This window comes from Streptopelia decaocto (genome assembly GCF_964273445.1).
Source record: "Streptopelia decaocto genome assembly, chromosome: 5".
Taxonomy (NCBI): domain Eukaryota; kingdom Metazoa; phylum Chordata; class Aves; order Columbiformes; family Columbidae; genus Streptopelia; species Streptopelia decaocto.
In genome coordinates this window covers 56,781,741-56,802,320 of record NC_138659.1, presented here as the reverse complement: position 1 = coordinate 56,802,320, position 20,580 = coordinate 56,781,741, and the positions used below count along the sequence as shown (strand labels likewise).

The window sequence follows — 20,580 nt, the reverse complement described above, 5'->3', positions numbered from 1 at the left end:
AATATCATACCAAAACCTTCTGTTTTATTAACTGCCACTGTAGAAGGATAAAATATCCAAATGTGTATTTTTTATCTCCTATGATAAAGCAGAATAAACTAAAATAAATGTTTTTGTTACAATAATTAGACTAAAGTTTTAAACTGTATTCCGGCCTGTGACATTTTTGTTGGCAAAGACTATTCCTTTATAGGACATCTTGAGAAGGTGTTTTCAATTCTGCTGCTAGCTCACATTTACCATTTCTTGCCAATGATAATAATATTTGATTTTTCTTCTGTTGAATTTTCTGTCATTATGCCTATGTGTAAATGTCATAGTCACACAAGAAAATGTAAATGTGATGTGGAACTAATTTCCTATCATCTGTGAATGGATCTAGCTGAAATTATGACTCCTGTTTCCATGAAGACAGCTTAATTTCTTAAGCCTGGAATATTAGATTGTCAGTTTGATCACAATAAGGAGCAATGAAACAATCCATGTCCCTGAAGCCACACACATGGCAGATTCTCTGCAGTGCAGCATCTTTCCGAGCTTCCCCACTGTTCCACAGAATCACAGAATGTTAGGGATTGGAAGGGACCTCAAAAGATCATCTAGTCCAATCCCCCTGCTGGAGCAGGAACACCCATGAAGTTACACAGGAATGTGTCCAGGTTGGTTTTGAATGTCTCCAGAGAAGGAGACTCCACAATTCCACTGGGCAGCCTGTTCCAGTGTCTGTCACCCTCACTGAGAAGGAATTTCTTCTCAAATTTAAATGGAACCTCCTGTGTTCCAGTTTGCACCCATTGCCCCTTGTCTTACCATTGGTTGTCACTGAAATTGGTTGTTCCCTTTCAGTGTTTCGAGAGACTAGCAGGACAGTTATTAGACAGTTATTAAGCTAAAAAAAAGGAAAATATTTTCGTTTTATGAACAAAGCAACTCCATAGTAGTAGAGAGACTTTAATTTTCAGGAAGTTTCTTATTTACCACATAGACTATAATGACAATTTTAAAGTCTTTATATTCTATTTTGTAAATACTTGTGTAGAGTGTTTAAAAGTGCTTAGGTCTCTGACAGCTGTAATTGCTGCCCTGGGACCATTACAGTTCGCAAGTGCTCTTTCTGAAAACATTAAACTGTGCAGAAAGTTAAGAACCCTAAAAACCAGTGTTATGACTGGAGAAGTAACGTGCCCTTAACTCAGCCTAGGATAGTAAGTGTTTGTATCAGATACGTTTTTTAGATGTTATGTTATGTTATGTTATGTTATGTTATGTTATGTTATGTTATGTTATGTTATGTTATGTTATGTTATGTTATGTTATGTTATGTTATGTTATGTTATGTTATGTTATGTAGACAGATTTGCCACTGGAAATACAGACTATTAGGTCTCAACTGTGATCCCCCACAAATCTCTTAAATTCTGTCCTAAGCATTTTGGTCTTGTAATTATGGCTACCAAATGCAGCCCTTAAATAAATAAAAACTTAACAATCTGGGACTTTTTAAAGCATCTAGTGCTTTCTTCCATTTTGACAGCAGTCAATGCCAATGTGAGATGGTCAAAATTAAATATTGAAAGAAATAGTAATGTTTGAGATAAGACAATTATGGAACTACAGGTGATCCTTTAGGTCTGACAAGGTTGGGGTAATAGTTAGAAAACTTATTTTTAAATTTATACATAAAATGTGTATATTCATTTCCAAAAGCTGCTTTTAGAGGTACAAGATTATGTGAAAGCTTCCATCTGTAAAAGAAATATATTAAGGAAGAGTTTCAAATCATGATCCACTTGTACTGTGATAGTGAAGAAACTGCAAGAAAAGTAGAAAGGAGTGCAACCTTGTGGATTAAAAATTACTATCATAATTTTTGTGATAGGAAGGCAGTTTTGAATCTAATAACTTCTAAGTGCTTGAAATTATCAGTGCAGCTATTAGTAAAGAATTTGGAACTTGCTCAAGACAGTGTCACTAAAAGAATAAGTATAGTTTAAGAGAAGAGTATTGAGATAAATGAATACGAGTGCAAACCAATTCTAGGAGTAGACAAGTGGTATCATGACAAGTTTGAGATCCAGGCCAGGATACCATATAAGAAAGAACAAAACTTCCAGAAATTCTGGGAGAAAGGCAGAAATTCTATGCCTATTTTTTCTGGAAAGAATCCAAATGATCCCTGAACTCTCTTAACCATTTGTTGAAAGAATACATCTGGAAAAGATGTGAAGCAAGTGGTAGTTTTTTGGACCACTATCAGGTTAATAACAGTCTGAAAATGATGTATCACTGATGAGCATACACTGATGAGGATACACAATTGGAAGTTGAGATATATGCCAAATCATGGCAAAATTTTGGAGATTCACCATGCACAAGATATTTAAAAAAAAAAAAAAAAGCTAAGCTAGAACAGGTGCTTTTTGTTCTGCTGTCATGAGCATTTGGAGATGAGCAGCTGAGGTTCATACTGAGAAGCCCAGGGAAATCAGCAGAAATTGTTTAGTACTGATATTTTGTTGGTTCACCTAATTGACTCTGTTTGACCCTTACTTGTCGAACAGTTAGTAAAGAAATGAAGCAAAATAACCATTTAAATTGTAAATCAATGTTTCTGTATTCTTTTGAGATTATTTTAAACCCCATAGCCAATGGTCTACAGCTTCAGGCACTACAGGCAGTAACAAGGTAGTAACAGATGCACCTTTCCCAGCAACATTCTATTGTATCAGACTGGAAGATAATATTTGAAATTATTGTAGAATATTATGAAATGTGCAGGCTAAGCATTTGATTATCTGATATTAAGACAATCTTCATGTGAATTAATTTGGAAGATTAATTAATCTTAGGCTTTTTCTCTAAAAATCTTTCAATTTTCTGAATAAAACCCAATGGTCATTTTACTGGTAGTCAGGGGAATAATTTAAAATATAACCTGTTAAAAAAGTATATCAATACTTTGAAAAGCAAAAGCAGCAACCTCGATACCCTCTTCCATTAAAGGAATACGAATTTATATAAGAATTGTACTGTGCCATAAAAACTATAGGCTTAATTTGAATAATTACTTGCTGAAACATGATCGAGAAATAGATATGTGCACAGAAAATATATGTGGTTATTTTGGCTGATAGAATAAAAAAAGCCCTAGAAAACTAGTAAATCAGAGCTGTAAAAAAAAATGATGGAGTCCTTTCTGATACTGAGACCAGATTAACAAGATGCCTTGCTCTAAATTTTGACCTCTCACTTCCATTTCTGCTTACTTCCTGCAGCTGTGTATGGGTCCATCCAGCCACACCCCTGAAATTGAGTGTTAAGTTCAGTATTAGGAACAAAAGTTCACACTTTCTCAAGGGGGAATCAGTAGAGTTTGGCTCTGATTTTTTAGGGCCAGAATGATTTTAATGTGGCCCTTCAAACAGCTGCAGCTACACAGCTGAGGAGATGCTACGCTGCAGCAGCAGTTTGGAGTGAACATCTCAGGACCAGCTCTTTTTAAATTACTTTTGCTGTCAACACCAAGCAGTAGTTTGCAACCCTGTGTGTCATCTGTGATTAGCAGAGCAATTCTGACTTATGTCCAGACTGATGTACTCCTCCTACATAGTCCATCACCTTAGATACTGGTAAAGCAAACCATTTATTTAAATCAAAACACATTAGAAATAGTAAAACAAATAGCTGAATTACTTTTTACTTTTCATGCTTTTGAATCTATTCAATGTTGAGAACATGTTGTAGGACATATTCCTTATGAACTTATGGAAATCTTTTTTACTCTAGTAGCATGCTGGAATTCCATGAAAATAGGCCCCAGCCCCTCCCCTTCTTTCACCCTACAGGATGAAAGAGCCTTATTTTTAATTGTTTATGATATTTTGCTTGGATGACTCCTGGCCATCACAAAATAAAGTTTACACTGTTGGAGATACACCGTATACTAAAGGAAGAATAGAGATTGTTTCTGAGGTTCTTATGTAGGAATTTGCTAGGTTTTGCCTCTTTTTTACATCTTCCCAAATTTCTTGCAGGTCAGCAAATAAAACAGGTCATCGTTCTAGCCCTAATATACAATTACTCTATCCCATAAAGTATTCATTAAATAATTAATTTCTGCATTTATAACATCACCACTGACTAGAGAGAGTGGGAATTTCTGTCAAAGTAGTGTGCATTTGACAAATGATTTGAAATTGTAAAATTCATGTAGTATTGTTTTAGTTTGTTTTCTTTTGTTCGTTATTTGGGGGCTTTGTGGTTTTTTTTGTTTAGTTGGTTTTGGTTTTTCCTGCTCCCAGTGGCATATAATCAAATAATCAATAATTGTCATAAGTATGTTAACACTTCTGAATCATCTGGGAAATATTTTACTTTAAAAGCTTTTTTGTGCAATTTTGGCTATTGAACTGATTGTCATAGTGTTATTTTTGCCTAAGAACCTCTGATAGTGTACAGATCACAAGATGTATGCTAATGAAATGAAGCTTCCTCTGGATATAACATTGCAGCATACAGACTACTTAAGGGCAGTTGAAAGGCATACAGCAGGTGTAGCACCGTTTCCCCAGAAGACTGCAGTTGGATACATTCTGCAGTCAAGCCGTTTGCCGGTAGAATAAAATTAATAGCAATACACAAATTGGAGCATCCATAAACCTTTCACCAACTGACAAAGAAGCTCAATGATAGACAACTGATTAATAAAGTACTTTAAATAAGCCATGGCCCGGGGGTTCTCTCTTCAGATAGCTTTATAGCACTGTGCCATCACAGACCTACCAACTGTCTAGAAGGTTTCTCCAGTAAAAGTGAGCTTTGAGTGCTCTAGGGCTGTTGATACTTTTTTTTTTCTCCTCCCCACTTTACATTCTCAGCTGGACTGGCATGTATTGACTGTAGGATGGTGGCAATATGAACATAAATGCGAACATCTTTATGCACACTCTTTAATGCAGTGCAGTAGCGGGTAGTCTGTCTCTGCCTGACAAGCTCATTGAGAAACAGACCATACAAGAAAATGAAACTCTTGTGGTGTGTTGTAGAGCTGTTTAGATTTCTGACTCAGTTTCTGAAGACTGTTTGGTTTAGTCACTCTTATTAGTATTTGTTTTCTTAATTTCAAGAAACAAACTGATGGTATGTAAAGGTAGGTCACAGGTTCTTTGACATACAGCTATAGAAAACACATCTCATTGGGCTAATGTTTACATAACAAGTGGATAGGCTGTGACAACGTTTTTGAACATTTGCATTTCAGTCAAAGTAATTTGAGCAACACAAACGAAAATAAAGCAAGATGGTTTACTAACTGACATACGGGTCTTTTCTCCCATTTTGTCAGTAAGTTTTGTTTGTTTGTTTGTTTTTTGGGGGTGTGTGTTTTGTTGTTGTTGTTTTTTCTTCCTGTCAATATATTGTCATTAAAATTAGGTGCTTTCCATTGGCACCTCTAAAGACAAATCGAACTGTTGTCATTGTCCTACCATAGTGATGTGAACAAATTAACTCATAGATAAATTAGAGTAAAAGTATGTTATAGTACATTACATTTCTTGAGTAGCTGTGGGATGGCATTAAATGGTAAGTTATGCACTTTTTTTTTCCAATCAGAAGAAACAGAAAATCATGGGTACTGAATTTCCTGTGTGTGCGACAAATTGATTACACCAGAAATTATTTGCTGCACATCTACCATAAAATGAGTACTAACTTTAATCTTTAATCTTCCTTTTCTTTTGCTGTTGCCTGGACAGAATCTTTCTTTAAAGGCCATCAGCCTTCTAAAGCTGTTTCTTTCATGGGTAAATAAGTAATTTTGTCAGAGAGATCAGATTAGCAATTTAAGTTCAGTTAAAGTGCCTAAATTTACACATTCTCTCTTCATTTTCCATGTTTTAACCTTACATCCCCTGTGAATGTCTGCAGTCTAAGCATCAGTGTACTCTAGAGACCAACGTTCATTTTAAAAATTCTGTGTTAGTATTAATAATTTAAGGTGGCATGGGTTGGAGCCAGGTGATGGAGACCTTCTGCCTGAGCCATAAAAAAAATGTTTCTATTTATCTGTCTGAAGAATAATATTAGGAAACCTAAATGTTATCTCTGAGTAATTAATTTTTATTTTTCTCCAGGAAGACCAGTTGGTTCTTCCCAGGTCTTGCAGGAATTCAAGTCAGACTTGTAGAAAGCCAATCAAAATATGGTGTTAAAGTCTCCTCTTTGTTTGTTACTCTGTTTCCTGACATGCAAATGACTGCTGGGGCATACAATAAGTGCACTAAGGTATTGCTTCAGAACATGGTTGAGTAACTTTGCATAATGAGACCTACTTCTGATTGTCTAATTAGTTATGCGTAGCTGTAGCAATGCAAAACTATGCCTCAAATAGAAATCTATTGTCACAGGTTTCTTGATTACGTGAGTATGGCTTCTGCCTGCATTATGGTTTCTTGCTTTGTAATGACAAATGCAATGGGCTTCTATTGAACATTATAACAACTCTTTAATGCAGTTGCATCAGCTGCATATTTTTATTAATTTTTAAATATGCCAGTCATCATGTTTGAAAAAGAAGTCCTATCATACATGAAATTTCCAAGTACAAACAACAAACGTATGTTCTCTTTCTTCCTTTCAATATTTTTGTTGAATGGCCACTATAATTTCAGAAGAAAACTTGAGAAAATCTTGCTAGTCATCCTTTTGCTCTCATCAGTCAGCAATCTTCATATTCAGTTTGCCTTGACACCATCTCGTGAATGTCTGACTTGTCTTGATAGGTCAAAAATTTCCACAAAAGCAGCAACTATCACATGTCTGAGGAGTGGCATATGATTGATAATGTAGAGGGAGTAGGAACTCTTTCTGACTCATACTCCATCCTTAGGAAAGCTGCATAGTAGAGGCAAGATCATTTCATTTGCGGCCTGACGTTCTTTGGCTTCTGTGAGATAGGATAATAAAGAAAATTATGCAGCCAAATGTGCCATCTTCTCTTAATTCTGTTGTCCTTTTGTCAAGCTCCTAAACGAGAGAGTCCTGCCATGTTCTCAGGTCACAGGAGAGTTCTTGCCTTTTATCAAGACTTGTTGCCATGGCTGAAAGAGATCAAGAATGCTTTTCTATGAACAGTAAGAAAAACAATGGAACTTTTGGGCATGCTAAAGTAACAGTGCCAAGGCTTAAAATGTGTAACTGACCTACAAGAAAACTTTATAAAGGGGTTTAAAATTCTCTACAGGTCCACTCTTTCCTTTTGGAAAGTACCATGAAGTTGCCAAGGATTACTGGTAGAGAAAATGTTAAAGGATCAAGTTGATTGCTCTTTCTGAGAACTGGAAGACTTTTTATTTTGTTTTAATACAGTCCCCTAAATTCTCCAGGGGTATAAGATCAATTTATCATTTGTCATATCCAGATGGTAAGTAAATGAACAGTTTCACCATTGGGCTTGCTATCCAAAATATCCCTAGAGGAATATAAATGAATGCATCATTTACTGTGGCCAGATGGCAATTCAGAAGACAATTCCATGTTCTAGTCATTATACAGCTTCTTCTATGTTGCGTAAACCTATTCTGGCTTATTTTGGTTCGCTATCTGAAAAAAGGGCCGTAAAAGAATAAAAGTGTGGATGTGAGGATTTATTCATCCTTTTAGAGAACTTGAACAAGTGTTCAAGTATTGAGTTTCTACAAGAAGCAACAATGATGTATCAGTAAATATTTTTCTGTGAAAATGGGAAACTTCATCTAATGACAGGAGGCCTGTTTAGTGGCAGATAAATTTACAACAGAACACATTTCAGCAATTTAAATAAATGGAAAATGTATCCTTTTTCTTCATATTTATTTATCTTCATATTGATTACCTCTAAACTGATAATATGTTCAAGTATTGCATTTACCTAAAATTACCGTGGTTCCCAGTTTTATTAAATATGTAGGTGTAACAATTATTATAGACATTTGATATGGAATATATAAAAAAATCAGCACATCTATCATACATTCTATTCACTTGGGAAGTCTCTGAATCTTGGTGCCTGTTATTTCTGTGAAAATTTTTGTAAGCTCTAGGAATATATTGTTTCTCAGTTGTTTGTAAAGATGATGTGACATATGAAATAGAAGATTTAATTTTTTAAAAAATTATCAATTGGCTAATTTCACTTAAGTAATTCAATCTGAATGTAAGATGTATTAAGAGTTAGCTAAGAGGCTGCTGTTATTGGGATTTCTCATCTGAGACTTCTTAAGAGAACAAATGCTTTTTTTGACATAAAAATCTTCTGCTACTCTGTGTGCAAATGACCAGTAATGCTCTTTGTGTGTTTTCTGCAACAAAAACATGTTACAATTTGTTGTAAAAATGAAATAGGGGGTTCCACAGTACTTGGAGCTCAAAACAGTGAATAATAGGAACAGTGTGAGATTTTTGAAGCTACTATTTAATGATAAATTTGACCGAGTATCTGGAGAACTGCACAAAAATTCTGAAACAATTTAACTTGAATCAAAGGCTATTTACCATGTTTGCTTGTTTTCTGGGGATGAAGATAACAGGTCTGTAGTAAGTACTTGAAAAAAACATATTTAATTGTATGCATATTTCAAAGGCAAGATTACATATGCAGCTGTCTAATCACTTCCTCCTTGATTGTGGTTCTACTTTCATGTGTATCAGAAGTAGTCTATATACAAGAAGATTGGATTCGATCCTTTCTTGCAGCCAAGTTAATAAAAGTGACATTTTTTAAAGAAGTTTAAAAGAGCAAAAATTAAAAATAAATTCTAATTATTCTCTGTATATCTTTCAGAATGTCAGGCAGGCTCTTTAAAAAAGTGCCAAAGGCCACAGTAGAATTTTTTTTAATATTGTGTTTTAAATACAGATTTGAAATTAATGTAATAACTTCTAAATTCTATGCTTCTCTGTTTATAATGTACGTTCTCCCCCTTTCTGACTATACTTCATTTCCTCCCACATTTCTAATTGCCTAAAACACAAGGCATATTCAAAGATAAGCCATTTGCATAAAGCAAAGTAAATATTTCATATAATTACCACATTTTTCCTCTCCCAACTACTTTCAAAAGCTGTACTTCCTTTAAAACTGTAGTAAATTTTAACAGAATTGTAGTAAATTGTAACAGAAGCCACAAAGTGTCTTTATATTTAACTTGTCTAACACTCATTATAAAAAGTTAATGCAACTTTGATTTATTGCTGTTAATAATTACATTTCATATTTGGTGGGGGGCAGTGTGAAAGAAGTTCATAAGTAGTAAAGTACTGACAGAAATATCAGTATTTGCCTCATCTCATTTTTTATTGGTCAGGAAAATTATTTGCAGCTTCCAAAGTCAGGGGCTGTTTTCAAAAACTTTTCCTGTGCCACCACAGGAGCAGCAGATTCTGCTGTTGAAATACCATAGTAGCTGCAATTGCTGTGAATTGGTTGCATTGTCAATTTGAAATGCATTTCTGACTTTTAAGTGCATGTTTATGAAAGAACAACAAACCCCCTCCAAATTATAATATTTGGTACAAAACTGTTATACTTGTGTGACGATTGGTGATTTGAGTTATGGCCTGTCATGATCTGAGTGGTCAGTCCAAGTTACTGCTGCTAAAATCTTAATACCAATCACTCGCATATTGTCTGTTCCTATAACATGAAGTAAAAGCTGGTTTTATATTTTCATATACAATCTCTGAAGATATGTTAATGAGAGAAAACCAGTGGCTCAATCTCTATATAATAAAGTATATACAATAATTAATCTTTTATTTTTTTGTAGTGAACTTATCCTGTCCAGCATTGACATTGATGCAACTGGAGATTGGGAGTGTCTAGTCAACAATTCCTATGGAAATAGCACCAAACAAGTAGAAATTGTGGTACTTGAAACAGCTGCACCCTACTGCCCTGCAGAAAGAGTTATTAACAACAAGGGAGATTTCAGGTATGATTTTGAGGTTTTGGAGAGTGTTTCATATATTAATGTAAATCCAGATCATATTCATGCTTACATGATACTTCAGTGTCAATTATGAAGATGTCACTTATTTTACTTGTCACTTTTATGTAATGTATTAGGAAGGAGGAGCACTGCATGATTTTTGTGGGAAATGGCAGCTAATGCTTCAAAAGCAGCAGTGGTTTGTGAAAGTCAAGAGAATCTTTCTTCTGAGTCCTCAGTGTGAGATTATGGAAAATTTTAAAATATGCAGGCTCTTTACAGCTAAATGAGAGAGGGTTCAACATTGTTCTTAGTCTTTTCTAAATTGCAGAATATGATAATACTGCATTAAAGCATTAGAAGATTAAATCTTCAGTATTTTCTAATCTGTACCAGTTCTGGTGGTTTGTTCAGCTGAGATTAGAGGAAACAGATGACATAAAACTGTTCGTAAAGTATTTCACTGAAAAGAATCAAAATGGTAAGTAAAACTACTTAGCAAAACAAATAGATCATTTGAGGTAAGCTTAAGGATATATACAGTTCCACCAATATATCCCATGATTGGAAAACACATCTGATCTGCTATCTGAATCTTAGAGTCTGCACAATTTTGTTGACTAAGTGTAATTTTTGTTTCATCTTTACTTTTACCTACATATGCTGACAAGTTTTTAAAATTTTAATCCTCATAAACTGAAGAAAAATAAAAGGATTCTGTGGAATTTGGTATTGTTTTCAGTTAGCTCTAAAATACTTCAGTGATGTGCATAAAGCTCAAACAAAATATAATTACCTGCTTGACAATAACACTGATGTATGATGGCATTCCCATTGAGAAATCAAGAAGGTAATTTGTTACCAAGTGAATTATAATAAGAATTCAGCTTGAATAGTTAACGAAAGGAAGAGCAGGTGACAGATGGAGCTTCTCTTAAATGCCAGAACTTTTTGCAAGTACTTCTGACCTGAAAGCCTCTCTTCATTTTTAAGTTAAAAACTTTTTCAAGGCCTTTTACTACTATTTCTTGTGTTTGAATAAAAATAAAGGATTGAATTAAAAAGTGGAGAAACCAACTGACATAATCTGTTTTCTCTTTGCTACAAAGGTATTTTATTATGTGTTAAACTCAGTTCTAGAGTATACCACATTTGCTGAACTTATATACCTATTTCTCTGTATATATGGATTCAAATCCATTACAGATCTTTGACAATCTTAGCTATAGAATCAGGTAACACATACTGAATCTTTCAGATGACAATTTTATGAAGTTCATGCTCTTGCCATAAAATGACATCATTTTCTTCATAAATAAATATATATAAATTCTGCAGACTGCACAAACTAAGACCGGGGGCATTTCTGTCATTTTATAGAATTCAAAAGAACAGGAGTGCATATTTCTCTCCCTATTGATCATCTTTCTAGAAATCCATATAAATTTATTTTTAAAATGTATATCAAAAGGATGCTGAGTCCATAGGTTCTTTTGGCACTTGAGAGAACGAATTTAAAATTATAGAGAATTTATCAGGTTCAAACTCAGCATTAGCACTTGAAATTGTTCCAGAGGTTTAGCCTCAGAGATACAGCTATCACACCAGTAATTTTTCTTACAAAGGTCTTTGAAGTTTTGCTGGCATAGAAAGTATGTAAGCAGAAAGACCTGAAGCACAAAAGCAAAAGCTAAAAAGAACATTTCTTTTATTGGACCAAAAAAGGAAAAAAGCATCAGCCGTTAGGGAAGTGTGGTTCTTTCAGTTGACCAGCCTAGGTGGTATTTATAATTGCACAACTGCAGTAAGAATTGGGCACTGTGAGTCAGAACGAACTGGCCTTATGTACTAAGAGTTTTTCTCTATGATGGCCATATTTTGCTCATTTTTTTGTTTTCAGCTCTCTGTAAGTTTATGCTGAAATGCAAATGATAATGTTGTTATGTCCTGTCATTCCTATTCATAAAGGCCAGATTCTGCTACCTGTGCTAATAATAGTTTCAGAATTACCTCTTTAGTTTTACTTTTGAAGTAACTTGCTACTTGCTGCCTAGTGTGGCCCAATTGCATTAATGTGAATGTTTTAGCAAAAATATTATTTCAGCCCAGAGGCAAAAGCAAAATATACTACTGTACATATTTTGATTTTTTGTGAAGATTCTTTCATGGGTTGTTCTTCATCAACTGTTTTTGCATCACAAAATGAATTATTCCAGTGAGAGTTGATTGTGACACATAAAAATATTTTTCTTCTTGCCTTTTATTTTTCTGAAATGAGGAAAAGTTGCATATCCCCAAACCTGTCAGTATATTATGTAACAGTGTCAAAATGGACCTGCACTGTATAACCAAGAGGGTCTAATACATATGTTTGAGCAAAAGGTGATTGTTCAGGAGTGACTTCACTGATACTTTCTGTGATTGGTTGAGTTCAATCATTACATCAGTGCAATTAAAGTAGGAACCATATCCTTTCCAGATATGTTGTCTTGCTGATAATATGCTTCTGGTTTTGTTTGATTTCTCCCAATTACCTTATCCTGCTATGCCCATACTATGCTGGAAATGACAATGGATTTTGTATCTAAAGAAGTAAATCCCAGTTGTGCCATTCTAGAGAATACAGCAGATATACAAAAACCCAATGTTGTTTAATAGACCCATGAGCTAAATAGAAGAATTATGTTTGCTCTTGATTTATAGTTTGTTTTCAAAGGCTGTTTTGGAACCACACTACATAAGTCATGTAAACCTGCATAGTTAATTTTTGAGGGCTAGATCCTTCCTCCTCTGTGAGACATAATCTTTTCTGAATCCTGTTTATTGGTTTCTGATACATACAGGGATTTCCGCTTTGCAGGGCTTTGTGGCAGCGAGGGTTTTGTAGTGTTGGGTGGAAATGCAAAGCAAGGGTTGTCAGGTACATTTTGAGTGTTTACCTTTTACAGCATTTAGTACTAGGGGTCTGGGTTTTTTTGCTTTTTGGACTTACTGCTCTGCTTTCTGTAGTCTGCAAATGTGAATGTAGGCAACATTCCATCCATATTGTTTTCCTTAACATCACACATGTTCCTGGATTTAATGCAGAATTAATGTGTGACCAGCCAGACTCAAACCTGTGTAATTTTGACGTTTTCTAAAGAAGCAGAGTAATTCATTATAGAACATTAATTTTAAACAGCCTTTTTCTCATATATTCTGTGTAATGTTGCTATATTGTAAGTTATCTTTAAATAAGGAGTTTCACATTGTCATTTTTTATTATCATGTTGTTCATAGGTGGCCCAAAACTTTGGCTGGGATAACTGCTTACCATCCCTGTCTCCAGTATTCATTTAACTCCATTGCCTTTCACAATGGCGCAGAAGAGTCTAAGGCGTGGCGTAAATGTAATAGAACTGGCCATTGGGATGAAGAAAACTATTCTGAATGTCCTTATTCACAAGAAGTGACTCAAGTTCTTCATGCTTTTAGTCAGGTAACATTTTGAAATCCAGGGCTTCACTTCTCTGGTACTGATTTTATTGAATAGCTTGCAAGGAATGTCTGTTCAGCCACAAGGCTGGGATAGCTGGACTTTTAACAAAATGTTTTACCTGAAAGACAGTTTGGTAATTGAAGTTGTAGGGAAAAAGTATACAATATTCATTGCCCTTTTTTCTTTTTTTTCCTCTGGATGCCTGGAGTCTAGATGACCATTAGTAATGTTGGCAGGGTCATCAGTGCTTCAGTTCAGTTCCTACTTTGTCTTCCCCTCATGCATTTTTACAAGAAAGATGTTAATTTTGCTCAAAGGCCTATATCGGAGTTCTGTCAGCTGAAGTACCTTTCCTCATTGCCGTTGTTAATAATATATTTCAAACAGATGCAAAAATAAATCCTAATTTAGAATGCCTTTTCGATGTCTTCCAAAAAAGCAGTATTTAAATAGTTTCTTATGGATAAGTAAAAGAGAGAACGGGACCAAAAGTAACTGCATAGAAAGTAATTAGAAGAAAAGGCCTAACAGGGAACAGCATGGAGGATGGCACAGATTTGTAACTGTCATATTAACTTTTACAACTTTCAGTTTCCTTGATAATTTCTTCCCAATCAGTAGTGCTAGGTAACATCAAAAGAAGTTTGTTTTCAAATGTGTTTGTATTTAAATAAGAATAATCATTATGTGAAGAGAGACAATGTGATTATAGGATAATAAAATAATTAGGAAGGCCTCTAAAATCCAGTCCATTCTCCTGTAAGCAATGAGGTTAGGCCAGGTTTGTTCGGGCTTTAACCAGTCAGGTCTTTAATACCTCAGAGGATGGAGGCTGCACAACCTCTGGGGGGGTAACCTGTTCAAATGCCTGACTGTCCTCAAGGCAGAAAGTATTTTCTTCATAACTGGTCTGAACTTCTCTTGTTTCAACTTACTACCTTTGTCCCTAATTCGTCCACCATGCACCACTGTGTATATGAACCCTCACTGATACTATTGTTATGACAATCTAAAGATACAGGCAAGGCAAGGTTAGTAGCTTAGTATAGTATGTTATGAGGCCAGTTAGTTACAGTCTAGAAAAAGCAGACCAAAATCTGTTTTGTTGGCCTTTTGTGGTGGTGTCTTCAGATAACAGCAATGAAATTTAAAATCTAATGCTGAAGATAGATACATTCATATGCCCCTGAAATTTATGCCCATGGTACTACTAATGCATATAAATCCATGTGAAATTATAGCAAGCATTATACAAATCTATGTGATCTCTAGTTTTAAAGGAGAACAAAAGTAGCTGATTTATTACACCTAGCAATTCTGGTCTATTTTCAGATGCACATCAATTTGACAACTGTGCTTGAATTTTCCCGCCAGCTGACAGCTTACACAAGAGGTGCTTCCCACTTTGCGGATAAAATGGATGTAATATATTTGGCTTACATAATGGAAAAGTTAATTGTCTTCGTGGATGAATTTCAAGATGTAAGATATTTTCTCTATGCTGGAAAAAAAAAAGTATCACTTAGAAGTGAAGTCTTCACATATGGCCCTGTTCTCATTGTATGCAGGCACACACTGAAGAGTAGCTTCTAAAATTGATTGCTGATATTCTGATTGCAAGTCTTCCGCATATACTGTGTTATGTTTCTTCATGCCAAAAAGGACAGCTAAGCCATCTCATCTGACAAAGGCATTGCTGCTTAGGAATAAAAATTGTTTTTCAATATGCCACTTCTTTAGTTTTCTTTTTCATTCTAATTTCTGCAATGTCCAACATATTAGGATGAACTCAAGGTGCCTCTCCATCTGGCACTGGAGTTAACACATGCTTCATTTTCTCCATTTTGTCATGAGGTTTTCACTGAGTTTTGAAAGCATGTATCACTTCATGTGAAGATGTTTCCTTAAGTGCAACTTCCTACAGAAACTTTTAGTGTAAAGCATGGCATTTTTACAGAGCAATCTAATCAGAGAGTTATACAAACCCTATGGAAAAAACACTTTTTTTTTTTTACAGGGAACAGCAATGTTCATCATAGCTTTTACAGTTAATTTGCAGAGTAACTGCTTGTGTAAAGATTTCAAAACCTGTAATTTTTTGTACACATGATAGCCATAGTTAAAACATTTGGTTTTGTTTGGTTTGGCAATGTACATTCCATTCTGGCTCTGGGGATTGTAACAGTTAACATTTAAGTGCCAATTTGAGAAAGCCTCCGATTTCATCATTATATGCCAGACATAAAATGTATTATTAAGTATTCTCCAAGAATCATGTTTCAAAGCTTCAACTGTATTTCAACTCGCAATCCTGATAAGATCTTACAGCTTTCTGACAAAGCAAAAATTTACCATCCAAAAGAAACATTTGGATTTACCATTAAGTCTCTGTTTTCCTAGCAGCTGATGTAGTATACGTTAAAACTGAGCACCATCTCTAATCTTTTAACTGAATTCTTTTGCTTTTCAGAAAGGCTTCAGTTTGTGGTTTTAGGTAGCGAAACCTATCTGTTTCCACCATTTATCTCTACATCTCTTATTTCATAATCTCTTACTATTTTCATACTGTAGAACATTTCTCCTAATTCATCTCTGTTTCCCTCTTCTACTTTGAACTTTACACTTTTTCCTCTCTAGTTCACTAAGTTCCTCTTTATTAATACCCAGTTCCTCTCTACTAATACCTATTTTGTAACTATGATTCTCAAGGTAGGAAAACACCTGTGAAGTTAAAGTGTCAGTAATTTCACACATGAGGCTGCATGCATGTAGTTATAAATGGGACCAAACTTCATGTAATACAAGGCAACATATGAACAAAGGTATATTATTTTGGAATTGACTAGCAGCTGAAGCTACAGTTATATAAACCTACTAGAAATTAATGAAAATACATACACAGAGGTTTTCTGTGATTTATCAAAATAATATAATAACTGTTTTAGCTGAACCAGGACAGTTTTTGTACATCCTCTCTGGGGAGTGCCTCTCCCAGTCAGCACAGGATTGTTCATTTTTATATGACTTAGTGGTACTTTGTCCCATCTGGTGGTTCACCTGTCAAACAAAAGAGCTACAACACCTGCATTTGGGACATATTTGCAATATACTACAAATTTTTGCCAGGAAGATATACATGTATTAGCCCAATTTTTGGTATTTTTCAATGCCATGCCTTTACTCTTCATTAATGCATTTAATTAGAATATAAATTACTTCCTCTTCTTATTTCTCTCCTTTTGTATATTTATAGACTCTTGTTATGCCTTCAGTAAGTTACTGCTTCGCTGATTGGTGTATGCTTTAATCATTTCTCATAAGTCACTCCAGTCTCTTAATGTGTTTTATTGTTATTCATTGTATCAATAGCTCTGTTTGTCACACTGTCAAGCGCTATCTAGAATTATCTAGTATTTATGTTCTCAAAAATAGGTTAAATATTTCAGGAACAGTCACATAAGATTTCACATATAGTCTCAGTATTTCCATATCCCTTGCAATGCATGTGAAATTTATGTACTTTCTATTGAAAATGCAGAACTTCATAACGGCAGTCATTTCTTAAACCTTTTTCACTGTTGCTGTGTTTTGTTTTTCCTTTCCACTGATTTATCTGTGTATTTCCCTTATTTTTCTGTTTCTGTTAGTTTGACTTTTCTCTAGCTATATTTCAGTCATTTTTTCTCTTCTATATACATTTCATTCAGCTTTAGTTGTGACAGCCTTGTATATCTTTGGCATATCTTTGACTTCAAAAATAATGACAATGTTAATTTTGAAATCTCACTCAAGTTTTAGAATTTTAAAAGTAAATATTTTCATTTAAATTTGAAATAATCACAAAAATATTAATAGGGATGGTTATTCTTTTTAAATGTAACATACTAATAAAAATTCAAAACACATACTCATACTTACCAAATCTGTAAAATGTCATCTGGCAAAACAAAGATTTATCACTTTGAGTTAGCCACAAGAGTGAATTAAAACGTCCAAAGCTCCAAGTCCACACTTTCTGTATAGCAAATGAGATGATATAGGTTTGTGTCAGCACCTGAGTTATACCTCAAATTTACCCCACTATGACTGCAACAAAAATGTCTTTCAAATATATTTTCCCTCTTTTTTTTTTTCTTTTTTTTTTCCCCCTCAAAGTTGTTTTGATTGAACATGAACATGGTCAATTTCAATTAGTTTAAGAAAGAGGGTGATAATTCTGGGATTCCATTTATCACCCAATTAGGGACTCAATTTTTGTGGTGTATCTTGAGGATAAACTATAAAATTGTAAATAAAAAAGTTTTTCCTTGAAGTCAGTTGCACTGTTCTTTTCATAGTCTTTATTTTTCAGTCCATTTAATTTTCATGATAGAATCAAAACTGTCTTTGAATGATGATTACTAAGAGACATAAGGTGCCTGCTTTCAGTTGTACTCTTGTCTACACTTTTCCTGTCTTTGAGAGTTTTCCAGACAATATCTTTTTGGTTTTTTTATTGTTTTTTTTTTTCTTTTTTTCCAGGTTGGGGATGCTCTTATTGAAATTGCCAGTAATATGATGTTGGTCGATGACCATGTGTTGTGGATGGCTCAAAAGGAAGACAAAGCTTGCACCAGGATTGTACGATGTGTGGAACACATTGCGAGTCAAATACTGACCAGCAATATTCAAGTTATATCAAAGGTATTTAATAAAATTACAAAGCTTTTTGTTATCAGAATTTATTTTTAAAATGTCATTTTTCTTCACAATTTTTACAAGTAACTAGTATACAGAGGAGCAAGATTGAGTAAGCCAGATACACAGCACAGTTGATTTACATAGATATACTTGGATTCTGTGGGGTTTTATGCGTTTTTTTTTTTTTCTTTTTTTTTTCTTCTTCTCTTGGATTTTATTTGGAATACAAAACCATTTTTTTAGTATCACTTGTAGTATTAAAAAGTGGTTTTTTCTTGACTTTGATTTATTGTATTTATTCTTACAATAGGCTGTTCACAGCACTATTTTTCTAGTGTTCTTACCATTCCCTTAGTTTCTATTGTTCTTGTCATTATAGCATATGGGTTTATTCTGAAAGGTTTAACTTGACTGAGTGAAATTTTTGATAAGAGAAAAGACAAGCTCCCTTGTTGGCAGAAGACTTTTTGCCTTTCAGAGAAGATTCTAGACAATACTTCCTTAAAGCATTTAGAAAACTATCAAAAAAGGTTTATCTTGTGATAAAGATGACTAATTTGTGGTTAGTTTTAGATTTTTAGAAGCCAAGCTGTGGCAGTATGAAAAAAATGTTCTTATTCCTTGATCTCCACCTACATCAATATGTCATTTAGATAGTGAGGTGTTGTCATTTGGATACTGAGAAACTGTCTTTTTGCAAGTTTCAATATCTAAATAGCAGAAATGTATCTAAATCAGAAGCTTGAAACTTATCCTTTTAGAATTTTAGATAAACATTTTCACATAATCACAGAATAGTTTGGATTGGAAGGCCATAAAATGCTCTCCCCAGAGTCTTTTCCTCCCCAGGCTGAATTTTAAAGCCTTATCACTCCTTGGGTTTGTTTGCTTGCTTGATTGGTTTCAAACCACCTTTGTTATTTTCTTAATTGTCCACTGTGTTTACGTGAAGACACCACTTAAAAGTTAATTCAGTGTTAGTTACAATTACAATAATAAGGTATAAAATTAAAAAAAAAAAAAAAGGATTTATAGGCTGAGCCATATAACATAATAGCCTTAGTTCCTTCACTGTATATTTTTAGAAAAGAAGTGTTTCAAAGACAAAAATATATTGGACTGTTTCCTAAAGGATTTTTTTTTTATTTAACTTCTGTTTACATAAAAAAATAAAATTTGCTGCAAATATTTATTTATATTAAATACATAAAGCCAATAATGTGCCTTTTAATAGTATTTTGCAATATGACGGGGGGCTCTCTTGCTTTATACTTAAATCTCTGTTAAATGTCAAGTGCCAAAGGTGATTTTTGTTTCTTATCACTGCTTCAGGAAGCTGTTGACATTACTGTAAACAATAATTCTGTGTCCTCAGATGTCGATCGGTGTCACTTACCTTTTTGCCATGCTTTATTTTTTTGATTCTTCTAGTTTTCTGTAGGAGAATTAGTTTAATATTGAGTGCAATTTGTAAACAAACAAAGGTGTGGAGATTTTCTGGTGTCATCTCAAGCAATACCAAACACTTCTGTTCCTTTGTGAGGCCAGCCAGCAAATTGTCTCACAGAAACTGCACCTGTTTTCTTTATTTTAAACAACAGCAAACAAAACCCCCAAAGCTTAGGTAGCTGCTAGCTTATAATAGAATTCCTCAAAAAAAGGAACCTCTCTAAACTGTCTCAGTTGTATAATATATGCATGACTGCATTCCTATAAATTGAAAAGCCACTTGGGAGCCATGATGGTTATTCTACATCATTTTTGGGAGACAAAAATGTTTTTCCAGTTTCATGAGGTTGTGGAATGGCTAATTTGAAGGTCAGAAAAACACCAGGACGGATACCTTTGTTTAGATCTCCTTAAGTTTCCCTTGCTGTCAAACAGTGCACAAAACACACTGTCGGAAGAGTGGCCGGTAATGACTGGGCACAGCCAGAGCAGTGAGGGGTACCCTGAGCATCCCTGGGCAACGGAGAGCTCCTGGTGTGGATCTATATGCTTCAGAACCCCCAAAATCATATCCCTTCAGCATTGTTCTGAGGCACTTCTTTATTCCTGCTTTTATTTCATTTCTGTGTATGCATGTCAGATGTGCCATTTGAAAAGGAAGACTTCTAGCTGATAATACTTATCTCAATGGTCCTGTGTCAGGCACATGTACTAGTTTTCCCTTCTGAAGAGTTTTCATTTCATTCTCCAGCCGCTGAGACTGTCAGAATATTTTAGGCTGATTGCAATGTGGCTTTTTCTTTGTGCTCTGTCTTGCAGCCTTCAGCGCTGCTCTCAGCCTACCCAGGCAACAATCCCCTTTGGCCTTTCTGCCAAGTGGTGCCTTTATCTGAGGTTTAGGAAATGGACACCAAATTATCATTTTCTGTATCTGTACTGCTTAGAGACAAGATTAGCTTGTGGCTTTTCATAATGTGTACCTGACTGTGGATTGTTTCCATGGTT

At 34.6% G+C, this 20,580-nt stretch overlaps 1 protein-coding gene across 2 annotated transcripts in view; it reads left to right on the top strand.

The window, feature by feature from the left end:
* LOC309440615 (adhesion G protein-coupled receptor A3-like) overlaps window positions 1-20,580 on the top strand; it is a 274,291-nt gene that overhangs the window by 127,931 nt on the left and 125,780 nt on the right. The window contains exons 8-11 of one of the 2 annotated variants that reach the window (XM_082054476.1): window positions 9,807-9,971; window positions 13,248-13,446; window positions 14,779-14,928; window positions 17,968-18,129. In XM_082054476.1, the coding sequence (XP_081910602.1) occupies window positions 9,807-9,971; window positions 13,248-13,446; window positions 14,779-14,928; window positions 17,968-18,129 (676 nt within the window). The remainder of the gene's footprint in view (window positions 1-9,806; window positions 9,972-13,247; window positions 13,447-14,778; window positions 14,929-17,967; window positions 18,130-20,580) is intronic. The other variant, XM_082054477.1, reaches the window with a different exon arrangement.